At 33.8% G+C, this 20,263-nt stretch overlaps 1 protein-coding gene across 1 annotated transcript; it reads left to right on the top strand.

The window, feature by feature from the left end:
• Window positions 1-8,058: 8,058 nt before the first annotated feature.
• Window positions 8,059-8,788, top strand: LOC148166004 (uncharacterized). Its single transcript, XM_088049519.1, has 2 exons — window positions 8,059-8,150; window positions 8,200-8,788. The coding sequence occupies exons 1-2, from the start codon at window positions 8,141-8,143 to the stop codon at window positions 8,562-8,564; spliced, it is 375 nt and encodes a 124-aa protein (XP_087905645.1). The 5' UTR covers window positions 8,059-8,140; the 3' UTR covers window positions 8,565-8,788.
• Window positions 8,789-20,263: the final 11,475 nt, after the last annotated feature.

The raw sequence follows: 20,263 nt of genomic DNA, 5'->3' as shown, positions 1-20,263 counted from the left end.
TTGACAACAATCTTGAAAGGTTATCCAACATACAATACAAATCAGAGTGATGCTCTTCAAAATGCAGGCTGGTTTCCAAAAGGAAATTCAACAACAATTAATCAAACGACAGGAGATTTTAATGTGGTGATTCCTTTACGTTTCATTTTCGGATTCTGTGAAGATTTTAATAAAATTTTAATTAATATGCGTCAAGAACTGATTCTTATTCGTGGAAACACCGACATAAATGCATTAATTTTCAGTGACAATAAAAATTCAGCTAGAGTTAAAATATTTAAAATTTCTTGGGCTGTGCCACATATATCGGTATCTGACTCAACAAAGCTTATGTTAATTAATATTGTCAACAATGATAGAGAATTGGATATTCCATTTCGTAGTAGAGAAATTCATGAGTTTCCTTTGCTTCCGCAAACAAGAAGTCATACATGGACCTTACAAACCAGCGTTGAAAGAGGACAGTATATATTTTTTGGACTTCAAATAGACAGGAAAAATCATAAAACTAGAGACTATAGCCAATTTGATCATTGTAATTTAAGTAATATTAAAGTGTATCTTAATGATGATATGTATCCATATGATAATTTAAATCTAAATTTTAAAACAAATCAGTATGCTCTTTTGTATGAAATGTTTATAAATTTTCAGAGATCCTTTTTTAGAAAAGAGGCTGAACCATTATTCAGTCCTGAAGAATTTAAAACAATTGCACCTATAACCGTTCTAGATTGTTCTAAACAAAACGAAATCTTGAGAAAAAGTCCTGTATTGATCAGATTGGAATTTGAAACAGCTGTTAACGTTCCGGACAAAACCAGTGCATATTGTCTCATTTTATATGATAGAGTTGTAAAATATTTACCATTAAGGAATATTGTAAAAATAGTATAAGTATATATACAATATATTATTTGATGTATGTGGGTAATAAAATAAATGCATTTTTTAAAAATTGTTTATTTATTTATTCATTACATATTAAGTTAAGTAATGACAAAGTTTCTTTATAATCCGCCAATTCAGTAGATGGCCAAGGAGCAGAATCCGGTCCTGAAGTCCATCCCAATCTCGTTCCTGGCTCCCTTTCCGCTTTTAATATATTTTCCTGCAGCCAGCTGAATATTCTGCTGAACGGAGCTGTAGATCTGTTAAGACTATATGGAATTTTGTTTATTGCTAATGCCGAAATAAAACATTTTAAAGGTTCGGCGTAAGCCTTAGATGCTACGTAAAATATAAAGTTTGTAACACAAGTTTCCAAATTTTTATAATTTTTTGCTATATATTTAACAGGGTTAACTGTTATTGGTAACACCTTGTAAATCAAAATCTGATAACAAACACAAAACAAAAGATTTATAAAACATACTGTTAAGTAACTTGTTGGATGTTAATAAAGTGCTAAGAAGTTCAAAATTTAAATACTGATAATTATGTTTATTACATAATTGTAAAATCGAATTAATATAATTATCAAATTTTAACTTTTTCTCTAAAACTAAACAAACATCTGTAAGATCGGTATTGTTATACATATAATAAAAAATACAATCTTCTATTATAAAATCTTTTTTTTCCATCAAATGGTGAAACAGTTTCTTACTTGGTAAATAACTCGAGCTATTTCCTGATTGGTTCATGATGGAGAAATATTTCTTGAGATAGAATAACTCAGTATTTTGCACATTTTTACAGATTTCAAGTTCCATCTCATTAATCATGTTAACTTCCATGATTTTTATCAGAATTATGTAGACAATTAAAAAGCTTGTTCTTAGAGCACACTGTTACTCACTGATGTGATACATGTACCCCCAAGGTTTTGTATCTGTATGTGGAAAATTGAGCATGCGCTTATCATCGTGAGGACTTAGAACAACTTTGGTTTGTTCTGTCGAATAAACCGTATGATTTTTAGATCTGATAAGTCTCTGAACTGTTTTGAAAATTTTCTCATCAAACAAACATTGTTTATAATCATCTAACGTAATAGACTTAATAGACGATTTTTTTGCTCCTTTTGATTTTTTTTCAAAATTTATTTTATCTTTCCGATCAACAGTATAAGCATACATTTTTGATCGTAGTCCAACAAATTCCAACATAATTTTGCCGTTGTTTTCATCTTTTATTAAGCCTGGAACTTTTTTATTTTTTAATTCTATATTATAAATATTGTTTGGTTCATAATCGGAGGTGTCAAATTTATGAAGATCAGTTTTTATATACTGATAAATATCATCAACTTGAATTTGATAAATTAAACTGTCTGTATCGGTGTAAAGTAATTTAGCTCTTTTATCAAAACGATTCAAAATGTAGCCATAATGAAAATCATAAAGAAATGTTTTGGATATATCTAAAATGCTAAAACCAATATATATAGGTTTATTTAAAAATACTTCTAATTTATTCATTTCTACAACAACCAAATTATCATCAAAACAAACTGAACTGTGAAAATTTGGTTTAGAGATATAAAATCGAGCACCAAATCGACCATCCCATTTAGTAAGTAAATGGATATCTTTATGTTTGCGAACGTTTTCCATACATTTGCCATAAATGGCATTAATCATTAACTTATAAAAATCTTTTTCAAAATCATTTTTTGACTGTTGTCTCAATTTAGTGTTCAAGTCAATATATTCTTTCAACCAAGGAGATTGATAAAATTTTAAAACTCTATGAACCTTTTCTACAGTCAATCCATATTTTATGTACAATTTCAAGTTGTGATAGTGTACAACATAGTTGCGTTTTGGATATAATGTTAGCAACAGTTTGGGTATTTTGCTCTTTGATATTGGAGGAATCATATGTTCTGGAGCCAGAGGCAAGTCACTATGAAGTTCATGCAAATTTAAGGGATAATTGATATCACATTCAATTATGTATCCAATGTGAGAATTTTTGGGAGTGTTAAGTATTTCACTGAGATCAATGTTTTCTAGAAATTTGAAATTTCCATAGGGCAAATATTCTGACATCGCTGCTCCATAGAGATTATTAACATCAAAATACATTAGAAAACTGGAATCCTTATATTGATCATAGTGACTAGCCATATATTTATTGTTGGCTTGAGCGTATCGATTTGAACATTGCGAAACACCACCTCGAATTCCTTTTTCTATAAATAGGATTTTGTCAATATCTGTCAAAAGCTCTAATTGAATTTTCGTTGTTTTAAGCATCGCATCAAAAGTTAGACCAGGTGCAGTGTAATAATGTAAAGGATCTAGTTGATAAGTTATCATGCAGGTTTTTCGAAAAGCTTCAAATATGTCAGCTAATAGTAAAACATCTGTTTTTAAATACAAATCAGAATATTCTCCAAGCGAATTAATTTTAAAACGTTTCCAGACGTTAATGGCATGTTGATAGTTTTTATCTGAAACATCTTCGTCATTGAGATAACTGAAGAAATCAGTTTTTGTGGGAAGATTTTTTTCATCAAGTTTTTCCGAAGAATCAATGTAATCGTAAGGAAAGATACCCTTTTTTGTTAACATTTCAAATTCTTGGAAATCATTACAATGCGCTTTAGTAATGTATTTCTGATCATTTTGTAAATTATTTGCCAACGTCTCCAAACTAGACGGCATAAAGCGAAAAGAATCAATAAATCTCAGGCGAATTGAGGTGTTGGAAACATACTTTGTAAACGCTATGTATTTTTCTTTATTAATCGGTAAAAGTTGTATCTGACCTTCAATGGATGTGGATAATTCTTTTATAATAAAATGAGCATCATAACCACTCAAATTATGAAAAACAATGGGAATAATGTGGGAATCCTTATAATTTAGATTGCAATTCTGATGAGCAGCCCCGCGAATTGCTCCAGTTTTGTGATCATGATCAATTACTTTGATTTGTTCGTTAATAAATGATTGATTACAGATGTGACATTTGCCTGCATTTAAAATTTTTTGTCTTTCTTGTTTATTTAATTTTTGCATAGGCAATACAAATCTGAAGATATTCTCACAAAATTTTGCAATAGAGTCCAGCTTTTTTATAAACCATGAAATGCAATCTTTACCACGATATAATCGAAATTTTGAAAGGTTTTCATCATATGAACATTTCAAATAATACGCGACACTAAAAGCAGTATGCTTTTGATAAGCATGAGAATTGGAATGTTGATTGTTATCATTGCATTTCTCTAAAATGCTCTCCAAATCTGCATATATAGCGAAAGCTACTTTTTCTTGAAATTTATGGTTTTTAAAAAACAAGAATTTATCATCTTCTGTTGGTAATTTAATGGAACAAGTATTTACGTTTTCACAATAGTTTCTATGTTTTTCCAAAAGATCTTGTTGCGTAAACGCGTTCAAACATCTTTCGCATATATACGTCTTGTGATTGTGTGCTGATAATTGCTTTGATATCAATGCAGATAAATTTTTTATCCAAACAAAGTGATGTAAAAGCTGATTGTTTTTAAATTGCTTTGTATTAGTTTGCAATGGTACCATTAAGAGATTAATTACTTTCCTTGAATTTTGCAAATTTGTACTTAATGCACACGGAAAGATTTTTTTATTTTCAATACAGTAGAGATTTATAGCTAAATTGTTCATAACTTCAATTTTTTTTATATCTTTAAATGTAATTGGAAATTCTATGTTTTCATAAGATAAAACATCTTTGAAATGCGGGTACGATGAAATTCTTTCAGGGTGATTATTTGTTGGATATAAAGCCGAAACAATTGCCCAAAGTATGCAATATGAGTCAGAATTTTGAACATTGATGACTGCTCGTTTGTTTTGAATAAAATTTGGCATTTTAACAAAAGTGGAATAACCAAATTTGATGGGATCATATTGGTTAATATTAACTTTTAAACCTAATATTTCCAATAATGCCCATCCGGAATCTTTTTCAGCAAATTCTTCAAGTTTATTTATAATTTTGTTAACAACATTTGTTTGATACCATTTTTTTAAATTAGTTGATTTGTCAATTAATTCGTTTTTTGTTGGAAACGATTTCATATCAATGTCATCATTTTGCGGCTTAATAAAATTCGCTGAAAATATGACATTTACTTTTAAAAGATGTTTTGTTAATTCTTTTTTAACTCTTATAGAGAAACATTTAAAACACTTATTTAAAAAAATTAAAGCATCTTTACATCCATGATTTGATATAAACCCTGTCTGAATTCTGCTGTTAAAAGATGAATCAACATCTTCCCATGAAATAGCACAATCTTTTATATTAGATGGCGTTGGTAAACCTTTTCCACGTTTAACATTAAACTGCTTTTTCATGTGTTTCAATTTAAAACGATAACATTTGAGATGAGCTAAACTTGCTTCTAAAGAACTTGGTTGTTCTAATGGATTGTTTTGAAAGATTTTGTTTAAGATTGCTTTTTTAACTATTCTGATTGTGGTGTTAATATGAGTTATCATACGTTGAGTCTCATCCACATTGTTAACTTTACTAATGTACTGTCGTATAAGTCGTAATGATCGCTTGCACAGAGAAGTCACAGTTTCCATGTTTTTAGATGTTTTTATAGCACCATACATTCACATACAAGCACAAAAACACAGTTTTGTCAAAGCAAAATTCTTGCATCTATAAGTACTAGAGAAATCAACAAGTTTCAACTTGTAAACCAAGGACACTAGCAATTTGAGACATGTCAGTTGTTGATTGTCAGCAAATTGTTCATATTTCAAATAGTGCTGAATTCGAAATTTTTAATTGCGCTTGCGTATGAATGAAAGAATATTTATATAAATCTACAAAATGTAGTCTTAAAATCAGATTGTTTGTAATTTATAACTTCATCTTTTAAAAGAAAATGTCTGCAATGATTAAAGAATTAAACGATAATTTGAGAGTTGACGAATTTGTAAGTTTGCGCTCACTGCAACTACATAAACCATATAAAGTGTTGAATTTTAGTTTTGCTGATACGTGCTATGGCGAAAAGGTGTGTGTAAAGTGTCCTGGCTTCAAAACGATTCTTCCTCATCGTTTTACAAATAGATTGAAGAAAAACAACAATTTTGCAACTTTAAACGAAGAAATTAAACTTGGAAAAGAAATATTTTTGATCAGCAGAGGAACGGTGTATTTATCCACGGACATAGAATTTGTAGAAAAAGACAATTATGCCCAAATTCCTAAACAAGAAGTTTTATGACCATAAGAAGACGCTTGCTATAAAAAGTTATCAGATAAAAATTGAACGACATATTCAATCTTTGATTCATTTAAAACAACAAATTGAATTGTTTCAACTACAAAGAAAAATGTATCGATTACAATTAATTGAAAATGTTATTTCAAAATAATAAAATAAAATATGGTATATATCAATCAAAATTTTTTCTGTTATCCTTGTTTTATTTTATGATGGTTTTAATATGTAAAAATTTGAAAAAAAAGACAAAACTGGAAGAATAAAAATAAATTTGGAACAATAAAAATCAAATGAATTTCAATCTTACAAAATTGAATAGAATAAGTTTAATTAAATGAAATATTCAACGCAGTAAATAGTAGATTTTTTTGTTTATATATAATTTATTAGCTTTAATGAAATAACTGGAATGTAAATAAATTACCAACCAATATTAGTACAAACATGTTGGTTAAATTTGTGGTCTAGTCTATTCAAATGTTTTTAATAAAAAATAAAATAAAACAATAAAACATATTATAATTATTTATTAGAGTAGCTTATAATTGTTTCGAAATATGGTTGATCACGTCTTTACATGTATCAATTTGATTATTTAGGTTTATTGCCTCGTTTGTCAGTTTTCTTCTTTTTTCTTGTATAACGAGAAGAAACTTATCTTCTTTTTTCTTCAGTTCCTGGAGGGCCCTCTCTATACCCTCCAGATGGTAAAGGTGCTTTTGCTTCTCTGCTATCAAACGTTTGCGACAACCTCGCAGGGTGGATGTTGTAGAGTTTTCTTCTTCTTCATCTTCCGTGAAGTCCTGTGATGAACAAGGTGACTCCTCGTTCAACACTTGTTCTTCCAGCAAACGTAAATTTTTTCCCCTGGATGGCGTTGGTTTTGGCGATTTTTTCGAATTTAATTTCCTCATCGGAGGTGGCACTGAGGGTACTTGTCCCGCCGTCTTTAAAAAACTATCCAGAGACTCACAACCCTGAAAATTGAACGAAAAGAATTAAAAATTTTAAATAACCGAAAGTAAGATTGTTAGAGAATTATTTATAATACTCACAGAGAGCAATTCTCCATCTTCTAGCTGGAGAACTTCTAAATCCACTCCACCTGCTTCCTGAAAGCCAAATAAATCATGTTATTTGTAATGTACTAAAAATTGTAAAATTGATTTACCTGCAGCAAAACATTTTGCAGGACTTTTATTGTTTGTTTTTCTTCATCTTCTTCTTCGGCGCTACTTTTGACCGAAATCTAAAAAAAAAATAGTATTTAAAATAAAATTTATATACAGATAGAATAAATGAAAATATATATTAATAATTTTACTTACAGCAGGCGATTTTTTCAGGCTAAGGTTGAACTTCTTTGCGGGAGTCTTCATCTTGTCAACTTTGTCAACTGAATGATTTGCAATACAGAAAAGTTCATTTTTATAATAAAGAAAATTGTTGATTTTGCAAAAGTGCCCCACTATAGATACGTATGCAGGAGGTGGAAAGTTCATTGATCATTCGGAAAAATCTGCTGAGCTTGCACATTTTGAAGGACAAGTCAATGCTCGAGAGAATTAGACATATATCAGCTTATTACATCAATCTTAAAGACAGGTCATTGTCGCAGGAACTTGGCAATGCATTTTGTAAGTGCAAGCTTGCATTTTTCATGACCGGGGTCATTGAAACAAGAAGCGTGCATAGGTTTGGGACATACATCTCCAATAAGACATTCAAAAGTCTAAGTTCGAGCTGGTGTGGGAAAGCTGTAACCAATGAAACGCAATGTCACAATAGCAACATCAGCAACGGTAAGTGTACTAAGTAGGGATTGGTTGAAAAATAGTGTGTAGAGATAAACAAGGCGTAAAACGTATTTTGTCAAGTAGGCGGTGATAAATGACTTTAATATAAATCAAATTGTAACACTTTAGAGCAACAGAAATCAAGAAATCTTGAAGCAACATGAGCGACGGTAAGACATTGTTCTTCTGTTTTTAATTATATACAATAATTTTTTTCAGAATTAGTGCAATGCCCGTTCGTTAAAGACCATTGGGTCAAGCCAACGAAAATGGCGATCCACAAGTTCAAGTGCAGTCGCCGATTCCAACCTGGACTAACTGAATGGGCGCAACCACCCACATCAGCATCTTACCAACCCCAGCAGAATTCTGCAAGCAGTGGGGAAGTAGGAACATCAGCAGCAGTTTTAAATAACATTAAAATAGAAGAATTGTGGGATGATGATGATGATGCTGATGATTATCTGGGATATCGGCCAGTGTTAAACAGGGACATTATAAGAGAGGTCCCACCTTGTCTATCAAGGAGGGAGCGAAAAGAATTCCGCAGACAGGAGAGGTTGCGGATGAGTGCATATTCGTGATATCCCGTAAGTAAAGACTTTTGGAGTAAAACAAAAAGATTAATTTTAATGCACTTACAGGGATGATCGAAAAATGGTGCAGTCACACCCCTCCCCCCGGATTACTATATAATTTAACTTTGTAGCAAACACAATAAAAATTATTGAATATATATTTAGTTTTTTTAAATAGGGGTAGTTTTTCGAGATAAAGCAAATCTTTGAAAATTTACGTAAAAGAAAAATACTTTTTTTACATTTAAACAGGGGTAGTAGAAAAAAATTATCTAAAAAAATTTTTTTTTTTTTTTTTTTTTTTAAGTTTTCAAAATTTTCTGAATTTTTGGGAATGGATAAAGAAAAGAGTTTTGAGTACAATACCATATAAATATATATAAAATATGTATCCAAAAAAAAAAAAAAAAAAAAAAAAAGAGTGTCAGGTTTGGAATCTGAACAAACCGACTAGCGCATTTTATTAATAACTGACAACGATGAATTGTGCCAGTTTTTGGTCGGGCGGAAATGGACTTTACCCCACAAAAATGCTAATCTTAAACGCATTATTTTCTATGTGATTGTACGGTCGCTATATTGAGAAAGATTTTCTCTTTATTTTGATAGTTTTCAATCACACAAAATCGCAACCCTTATGTGTACCAATTGCATTTTTTAACAAACCAGTCGCAAAAAAAAACTTTTAACATTACGGCGATTTTTAGAATCGTCCACTAATTATTCACACAAAATTTCAGATTTCTACCTTCAACAATAATTTAGGGGTAGTTTTTTTAAAATGGTCATGCTGCATATCAAATAACGCAGAATTAAATGTGCATTAAGAAAATATATAACATGTCATAGTTTTTTCAATTCGTTTGGATTTTATTCAAGATTTAACAAAATTTTTTTCGATTTTTGGGGTGGTCGAATAAAATCAAAATTTTCTTTCAACATTTCGATGGTACTTTTCAAGGCGCATCTTTTTTGTCATAGATTCAAATTGTGTCAGAAGTATCGTTTCCGAGATATTGCTCTTCAAACTTCAAAAATTCAAAATTTTATTTAGCTGTAACTTGACACGATATGACTAAAACCCAATTCTTTTTCTATAAATCAATTGTACTTTACAAAACGCTAATTTTTTATTAGTAGCGCAAATCTCGTCAGACTCTTCGTTTTCGAGTTATGAACAAACAGTAAATAACACATTTCATCCTGTAACTTGATACATTACAAATCAAACGTCAGTTACTTTCTATGAATCGATAGTATTTTTTAATGTGCATCTTTTCTGTTATATGTACCAATGGACCCAGAATAACCGTTTCGAAGATATTTGCAATGAAACTTCAAGCTTTCATAAAATTGGATAAATGTAATTTGAAACGATAAGTATCAAATAACATTGTACTGAAAGTTGATAAAATAAAAAATAAAATGAGATTCAACTGTAATGAGTCATCGGCGTAAAACCTATGCCGGTTTCACTCCACAAGGTCGTGGAGTGAAACCGGCACTACCTTACTACTAACGGCTGAATTGCAAGAAAACAGCAGAATTCTGCACGAAATCGTCAAAATTCTTAGAGAAAACCGCATATTTCGATGCAAAACGACGATTTCTCGCCGATTTCCGTTGTTTTCTGGCTTGAATTTGCAAAGAAGAGCACAAAATCTACAAATACATCACTTTTTACCAAGATTCAACGGCTGAATTGCAAGAAAACAGCAGAATTCTGCACGAAATCATCAAAATTCTTAGAGAAAACCGCATATTTCGATGCAAAACGACGATTTCTCGCCGATTTTCGTTGTTTTCTGGCTTGAATTCGCAAAGAAGAGCACAAAATCTACAAAATCATGAAATTTTACCAAGATTCAACGGCTGAATTGCAAGAAAACAGCAGAATTCTGCACGAAATCATCAAAATTCTTACAGAAAACCGCATATTTCGATGCAAAACGACGATTTCTCGCCGATTTTCGTTGTTTTCTGGCATGAATTCGCAAAGAAGAGTACGAAATCTACAAAATCATGACTTTTTACCAAGATTCAACGGCTGAATTGGAAGAAAACAGCAGAATTCTGCACGAAATCGTCAAAATTCTTAGAGAAAACCGCATATTTCGATGCAAAACGACGATTTCTCGCCGATTTTCGTTGTTTTCTGACTTGAATTCGCAAAGAAGAGCACGAAATCTACAAAATCATGACTTTTTACCAAGATTCAACGGCTGAATCGCAAGAAAACAGCAGAATTCTGCACGAAATCATCAAAATTCTTACAGAAAACCGCATTTTTCGATGCAAAACGTCGATTTCTCGCCGATTTTCGATGTTTTCTATCTTGAATTCGCCAAGAAGAGCACGAAATCTACAAAATCATCACTTTTTACCAAGATTCTACGGCTGAATTGCAAGAAAACAGCAGAATTCTGCACGAAATCGTCAAAATTCTTAGAGAAAACCGCATATTTCGATGCAAAACGACGATTTCTTGCCGATTTTCGTTGTTTTCTGGCTTGAATTCGCAAAGAAGAGCACAAAATCAACAAAATCATCGCTTTTTACCAAGATTCAACGGCTGAATTGCAAGAAAACAGCAGAATTCTGCACGAAATCATCAAAATTCTTAGAGAAAACCGCATATTTCGATGCAAAACGACGATTTCTCGCCGATTTTCGTGGTTTTCTGGCTTGAGTTCACAAAGAAGAGCACGAAATCTACAAAATCATGACTTTTTATTAAGATTCAACGGCTGAATTGCAAGAAAACAGCAGAATTTTGCACGAAATCGTCAAAATTCATAGAGAAAACCGCATATTTCGATGCAAAACGACGATTTCTCGCCGATTTTCGTTGTTTTCTGGCTTGAATTCGCAAAGAAGAGCACGAAATCTACAAAATCATGACTTTTTACCAAGATTCAACGGCTGAATTGCAAGAAAACCGCAGAATTCTGCACGAAATCATCAAAATTCTTACAGAAAACCGCATATTTCGATGCAAAACGACGATTTCTCGCCGATTTTCGTTGTTTTCTGGCTTGAATTTGCAAAGAAGAGCACGAAATCTACAAAATCATGACTTTGTACCAAAATTCAACGGTTGAATTGCAAGCAAACAGCAGAATTCTGCACGAAATCATCAAAATTCTTACAGAAAACCGCATTTTTCGATGCAAAACGACGATTTCTCGCCGATTTTCGTTGTTTTCGGGCATGAATTTGCAAAGAAGAGCACGAAATCTACAAAATCATGACTTTTTACCAAGATTCAACGGCTGAATTGCAAGAAAACAGCAGAATTCTGCACGAAATCATCAAAATTCTTAGAGAAAACCGCATATTTCGATGCAAAACGACGATTTCTCGCTGATTTTCGTTGTTTTCTATCTTGAATTCGCAAAGAAGAGCACAAAATCTACAAAATCATGACTTTTTACCAAGATTCAACGGCTGAATTGCAAGTAAACAGCAGAATTCTGCACGAAATCGTCAAAATTCTTAGAGAAAACCGCATATTTCGATGCAAAACGACGATTTCTCGCCGATTTTTGTTGTTTTCTGGCTTTAATTCGCAAAGAAGAGCACGAAATCTACAAAATCATCACTTTTTACCAAGATTCAACGGCTGAATTGCAAGAAAACAGCAGAGTTCTGCACGAAATCATCAAAATTCTTAGAGAAAACCGCATATTTCGATGCAAAACGACGATTTCTCGCCGATTTCCCTTGTTTTCTGGCTTGAATTCGCAAAGAAGAGCACAAAATCTACAAAATCATCACTTTTTACCAAGATTCAACGGCTGAATTGCAAGAAAACAGCAGAATTCTGCACGAAATCATCAAAATTCTTAGAGAAAACCGCATATTTCGATGCAAAACGACGATTTCTCGCCGATTTTCGTTGTTTTCTGGCTTGAATTCGCAAAGAAGAGCACGAAATCTACAAAATCATGAAATTTTACCAAGATTCAACGGCTGAATTGCAAGAAAACAGCAGAATTCTGCACGAAATCATCAAAATTCTTACAGAAAACCGCATTTTTCGATGCAAAACGTCGATTTCTCGCCGATTTTCGTTGTTTTCTGGCTTGAATTCGCAAAGAAGAGCACGAAATCTACAAAATCATGACTTTTTACCAAGATTCAACGGCTGAATTGCAAGAAAACGGCAGAATTCTGCACGAAATCATCAAAATTCTTACAGAAAACCGCATATTTCGATGCAAAACAACGATTTCTCGCCGATTTTCGTTGTTTTCTGGCTTGAATTCGCAAAGAAGAGCACGAAATCTATAAAATCATCACTTTTTACCAAGATTCTACGGCTGAATTGCAAGAAAACAGCAGAATTCTGCACGAAATCATCAAAATTCTTACAGAAAACCGCATATTTCGATGCAAAACGACGATTTCTCGCCGATTTTCGTTGTTTTCTGGCTTGAATTCGCAAAGAAGAGCACGAAATCTACAAAATCATCACTTTTTACCAAGATTCTACGGCTGAATTGCAAGAAAACAGCAGAATTCTGCACGAAATCATCAAAATTCTTACAGAAAACCGCATATTTCGATGCAAAACGACGATTTCTCGCCGATTTTCGTTGTTTTCTGGCTTGAATTCGCAAAGAAGAGCACGAAATCTACAAAATCATGACTTTTTACCAAGATTCAACGGCTGAATTGCAAGAAAACAGCAGAATTCTGCACGAAATCATCAAAATTCTTTGAGAAAACTGCATATTTCGATGCAAAACAACGATTTCTCGCCGATTTTCGTTGTTTTCTATCTTGAATTCGCCAAGAAGAGCACGAAATCTACAAAATCATGACTTTTTACCAAGATTTAACGGCTGAATTGCAAGAAAACAGCAGAATTCTGCACGAAATCGTCAAAATTCTTAGAGAAAACCGCATATTTCGATGCAAAACGACGATTTCTCGCCGATTTTTGTTTATATCTGGCTTGAATTCGCAAAGAAGAGCACAAAATCAACAAAATCATCACTTTTTACCAAGATTCAACGGCTGAATTGCAAGAAAACAGCAGAATTCTGCACGAAATCATCAAAATTCTTAGAGAAAACCGCATATTTCGATGCAAAACGACGATTTCTCGCCGATTTTCGTAGTTTTCTGGCTTGAGTTCACAAAGAAGAGCACGAAATCTACAAAATCATGACTTTTTATTAAGATTCAACGGCTGAATTGCAAGAAAACAGCAGAATTCTGCACGAAATCGTCAAAATTCATAGAGAAAACCGCATATTTCGATGCAAAACGACGATTTCTCGCCGATTTTCGTTGTTTTCTGGCTTGAATTCGCAAAGAAGAGCACGAAATCTACAAAATCATGACTTTTTACCAAGATTCAACGGCTGAATTGCAAGAAAACCGCAGAATTCTGCACGAAATCATCAAAATTCTTACAGAAAACCGCATATTTCGATGCAAAACGACGATTTCTCGCCGATTTTCGTTGTTTTCTGGCTTGAATTTGCAAAGAAGAGCACGAAATCTACAAAATCATGACTTTGTACCAAAATTCAACGGTTGAATTGCAAGCAAACAGCAGAATTCTGCACGAAATCATCAAAATTCTTACAGAAAACCGCATTTTTCGATGCAAAACGACGATTTCTCGCCGATTTTCGTTGTTTTCGGGCATGAATTTGCAAAGAAGAGCACGAAATCTACAAAATCATGACTTTTTACCAAGATTCAACGGCTGAATTGCAAGAAAACAGCAGAATTCTGCACGAAATCATCAAAATTCTTAGAGAAAACCGCATATTTCGATGCAAAACGACGATTTCTCGCTGATTTTCGTTGTTTTCTATCTTGAATTCGCAAAGAAGAGCACAAAATCTACAAAATCATGACTTTTTACCAAGATTCAACGGCTGAATTGCAAGTAAACAGCAGAATTCTGCACGAAATCGTCAAAATTCTTAGAGAAAACCGCATATTTCGATGCAAAACGACGATTTCTCGCCGATTTTCGTTGTTTTCTGGCTTTAATTCGCAAAGAAGAGCACGAAATCAACAAAATCATCACTTTTTACCAAGATTCAACGGCTGAATTGCAAGAAAACAGCAGAATTCTGCACGAAATCATCAAAATTCTTAGAGAAAACCGCATATTTCGATGCAAAACGACGATTTCTCGCCGATTTTCGTGGTTTTCTGGCTTGAGTTCACAAAGAAGAGCACGAAATCTACAAAATCATGACTTTTTATTAAGATTCAACAACTGAATTGCAAGAAAACAGCAGAATTCTGCACGAAATCGTCAAAATTCATAGAGAAAACCGCATATTTCGATGCAAAACGACGATTTCTCGCCGATTTTCGTTGTTTTCTGGCTTGAATTCGCAAAGAAGAGCACGAAATCTACAAAATCATGACTTTTTACCAAGATTCAACGGCTGAATTGCAAGAAAACCGCAGAATTCTGCACGAAATCATCAAAATTCTTACAGAAAACCGCATATTTCGATGCAAAACGACGATTTCTCGCCGATTTTCGTTGTTTTCTGGCTTGAATTCGCAAAGAAGAGCACGAAATCTACAAAATCATGACTTTGTACCAAAATTCAACGGTTGAATTGCAAGCAAACAGCAGAATTCTGCACGAAATCATCAAAATTCTTACAGAAAACCGCATTTTTCGATGCAAAACGACGATTTCTCGCCGATTTTCGTTGTTTTCGGGCATGAATTTGCAAAGAAGAGCACGAAATCTACAAAATCATGACTTTTTACCAAGATTCAACGGCTGAATTGCAAGAAAACAGCAGAATTCTGCACGAAATCATCAAAATTCTTAGAGAAAACCGCATATTTCGATGCAAAACGACAATTTCTCGCTGATTTTCGTTGTTTTCTATCTTGAATTCGCAAAGAAGAGCACGAAATCTACAAAATCATGACTTTTTACCAAGATTCAACGGCTGAATTGCAAGTAAACAGCAGAATTCTGCACGAAATCGTCAAAATTCTTAGAGAAAACCGCATATTTCGATGCAAAACGACGATTTCTCGCCGATTTTCGTTGTTTTCTGGCTTTAATTTGCAAAGAAGAGCACGAAATCTACAAAATCATCACTTTTTACCAAGATTCAACGGCTGAATTGCAAGAAAACAGCAGAGTTCTGCACGAAATCATCAAAATTCTTAGAGAAAACCGCATATTTCGATGCAAAACGACGATTTCTCGCCGATTTTCGTTGTTTTCTGGCTTGAATTCGCAAAGAAGAGCACGAAATCTACAAAATCATCACTTTTTGCCAAGATTCAACGGCTGAATTGCAAGAAAACAGCAGAATTCTGCACGAAATCATCAAAATTCTTAGAGAAAACCGCATATTTCGATGCAAAACGACGATTTCTCGCTGATTTTCGTTGTTTTCTATCTTGAATTCGCAAAGAAGAGCACGGAATCTACAAAATCATGACTTTTTACCAAGATTCAACGGCTGAATTGCAAGAAAACAGCAGAATTCTGCACGAAATCATCAAAATTCTTACAGAAAAGCGCATATTTTGATGCAAAACGACGATTTCTCGCCGATTTTCGTTGTTTTCTGGCTTGAATTCGCAAAGAAGAGCACGAAATCTACAAAATCATGACTTTTTACCAAGATTCAACAGCTGAATTGCAAGAAAACAGCAGAATTCTGCACGAAATCATCAAAATTCTTACAGAAAACCGCATTTTTCGATGCAAAACGACGATTTCTCGCCGATTTTCGTTGTTTTCTGGCTTGAATTCGCAAAGAAGAGCACGAAATCTACAAAATCATGACTTTTTACCAAGATTCAACGGCTGAATTGCAAGAAAACAGCAGAATTCTGCACGAAATCATCAAAATTCTTAGAGAAAACCGCATATTTCGATGCAAAACGACGATTTCTCGCCGATTTTCGTTGTTTTCTATCTTGAATTCGCCAAGGAGAGCACGAAATCTACAAAATCATGACTTTTTACCAAGATTCAACGGCTGAATTGCAATTCCATCAAAATTCTTACAGAAAACCGCATATTTCGATGCAAAACGACGATTTCTCGCCGATTTTCGTTGTTTTCTGGCTTGAATTCGCAAAGAAGAGCACGAAATCTACAAAATCATGACTTTTTACCAAGATTCAACGGCTGAATTGCAAGAAAACAGCAGAATTCTGCACGAAATCATCAAAATTCTTAGAGAAAACCGCATATTTCGATGCAAAACGACGATTTCTCGCTGATTTCCGTTGTTTTCTATCTTGAATTCGCAAAGAAGAGCACGAAATCTACAAAATCATGACTTTTTACCAAGATTCAACGGCTGAATTGCAAGAAAACAGCAGAATTCTGCACGAAATCATCAAAATTCTTACAGAAAACCGCATATTTCGATGCAAAACGACGATTTCTCGTCGATTTTCGTTGTTTTCTGGCTTGAATTCGCAAAGAAGAGCACGAATTCTACAAAATCATCACTTTTTACCAAGATTCTACGGCTGAATTGCAAGAAAACAGCAGAATTCTGCACGAAATCATCAAAATTCTTACAGAAATCCGCATATTTCGATGCAAAACGACGATTTCTCGTCGATTTTTGTTGTTTTCTGACTTGAATTCGCAAAAAAGAGCACGAAATCTACAAAATCATTACTTTTTACCAAGATTCAACGGCTGAATTGCAAGAAAACAGCAGAATTCTGCACGAAATCATCAAAATTCTTACAGAAAACCGCATATTTTGATGCAAAACGACGATTTCTCGCCGATTTTCGTTGTTTTCTGGCTTGAATTTGCAAAGAAGAGCACGAAATCTACAAAATCATGACTTTTTACCAAGATTCAACGGCTGAATTGCAAGAAAACAGCAGAATTCTGCACGAAATCATCAAAATTCTTACAGAAAACCGCATTTTTCGATGCAAAACGACGATTTCTCGCCGATTTTCGTTGTTTTCTGGCTTGAATTCGCAAAGAAGAGCACGAAATCTACAAAATCATGACTTTTTACCAAGATTCAACGGCTGAATTGCAAGAAAACAGCAGAATTCTGCACGAAATCATCAAAATTCTTACAGAAAACCGCATATTTCGATGCAAAACGACGATTTCTCGCCGATTTTCGTTGTTTTCTGGCTTGAATTCGCAAAGAAGAGCACGAAATCTACAAAATCATGACTTTTTACCAAGATTCAACGGCTGAATTGCAATTGCATCAAAATTCTTACAGAAAACCGCATATTTCGATGCAAAACGACGATTTCTCGCCGATTTTCGTTGTTTTCTGGCTTGAATTCGCAAAGAAGAGCACGAAATCTACAAAATCATGACTTTTTACCAAGATTCAACGGCTGAATTGCAAGAAAACAGCAGAATTCTGCACGAAATCATCAAAATTCTTAGAGAAAACCGCATATTTCGATGCAAAACGACGATTTCTCGCCGATTTTCGTTGTTTTCTGGCTTGAATTCGCAAAGAAGAGCACGAAATCTACAAAATCATGACTTTTTACCAAGATTCAACAGCTGAATTGCAAGAAAACAGCAGAATTCTGCACGAAATCATCAAAATTCTTACAGAAAACCGCATATTTCGATGCAAAACGACGATTTCTCGCCGATTTTCGTTGTTTTCTGGCTTGAATTCGCAAAGAAGAGCACGAAATCTACAAAATCATGACTTTTTACCAAGATTCAACGGCTGAATTGCAATTGCATCAAAATTCTTACAGAAAACCGCATATTTCGATGCAAAACGACGATTTCTCGCCGATTTTCGTTGTTTTCTGGCTTGAATTCGCAAAGAAGAGCACGAAATCTACAAAATCATGACTTTTTACCAAGATTCAACGGCTGAATTGCAAGAAAACAGCAGAATTCTGCACGAAATCATCAAAATTCTTAGAGAAAACCGCATATTTCGATGCAAAACGACGATTTCTCGCTGATTTTCGTTGTTTTCTATCTTGAATTCGCAAAGAAGAGCACGAAATCTACAAAATCATGACTTTTTACCAAGATTCAACGGCTGAATTGCAAGAAAACAGCAGAATTCTGCACGAAATCATCAAAATTCTTACAGAAAACCGCATATTTCGATGCGAAACGACGATTTCTCGTCGATTTTCGTTGTTTTCTGGCTTGAATTCGCAAAGAAGAGCACGAAATCTACAAAATCATCACTTTTTACCAAGATTCTACGGCTGAATTGCAAGAAAACAGCAGAATTCTGCACGAAATCATCAAAATTCTTACAGAAAACCGCATATTTCGATGCAAAACGACGATTTCTCGTCGATTTTTGTTGTTTTCTGGCTTGAATTCGCAAAGAAGAGCACGAAATCTACAAAATCATGACTTTTTACCAAGATTCAACGGCTGAATTGCAAGAAAACAGCAGAATTCTGCACGAAATCATCAAAATTCTTACAGAAAACCGCATTTTTCGATGCAAAACGCCGATTTTCGTTGTTTTCTGGCTTGAATTCGCAAAGAAGAGCACGAAATCTACAAAATCATCACTTTTTACCAAGATTCTACGGCTGAATTGCAAGAAAACAGCAGAATTCTGCACGAAATCATCAAAATTCTTACAGAAAACCGCATATTTCGATGCAAAACGACGATTTCTCGCCGATTTTCGTTGTTTTCTGGCTTGAATTCGCAAAGAAGAGCACGAAATCTACAAAATCATGACTTTTTACCAAGATTCAACGGCTGAATTGCAAGAAAACAGCAGAATTCTGCACGAAATCATCAAAATTCTTACAGAAAACCGCATATTTCGATGCATAACCACGATTTCTCGCCGATTTTCGTTGTTTTCTGGCTTGAATTCGCAAAGAATAGCACGAAATCTACAAAATCATCACTTTTTACCAAGATTCTACGGCTGAATTGCAAGAAAACAGCAGAATTCTGCACGAAATCATCAAAATTCTTACAGAAAACCGCATATTTCGATGCAAAACGACGATTTCTCGTCGATTTTCGTTGTTTTCTGGCTTGAATTCGCAAAGAAGAGCACGAAATCTACAAAATCATGACTTTTTACCAAGATTCAACGGCTGAATTGCAAGAAAACAGCAGAATTCTGCACGAAATCATCAAAATTCTTACAGAAAACCGCATATTTCGATGAAAAACGACGATTTCTCGTCGATTTTCTTTGTTTTCTGGCTTGAATTCGCAAAGAAGAGCACGAAATCTACAAAATCATCACTTTTTACCAAGATTCTACGGCTGAATTGCAAGAAAACAGCAGAATTCTGCACGAAATCATCAAAATTCTTACAGAAAACCGCATATTTCGATGCAAAACGACGATTTCTCGTCGATTTTCGTTGTTTTCTGGCTTGAATTCGCAAAGAAGAGCACGAAATCTACAAAATCATGACTTTTTACCAAGATTCAACGGCTGAATTGCAATTGCATCAAAATTCTTACAGAAAACCGCATATTTCGATGCAAAACGACGATTTCTCGCCGATTTTCGTTGTTTTCTGGCTTGAATTCGCAAAGAAGAGCACGAAATCTACAAAATCATGACTTTTTACCAAGATTCAACGGCTGAATTGCAAGAAAACAGCAGAATTCTGCACGAAATCATCAAAATTCTTAGAGAAAACCGCATATTTCGATGCAAAACGACGATTTCTCGCTGATTTTCGTTGTTTTCTATCTTGAATTCGCAAAGAAGAGCACG

Source organism: Gnatocerus cornutus, unplaced genomic scaffold (genome assembly GCF_029298725.1).
Source record: "Gnatocerus cornutus isolate USDA-ARS CGAHR unplaced genomic scaffold, icGnaCorn1.1 ctg00000036.1, whole genome shotgun sequence".
NCBI classification, from domain to species: domain Eukaryota; kingdom Metazoa; phylum Arthropoda; class Insecta; order Coleoptera; family Tenebrionidae; genus Gnatocerus; species Gnatocerus cornutus.
Note: the sequence above shows the minus strand (reverse complement) of the source record. Positions and strands in the feature narration are given on the sequence as shown.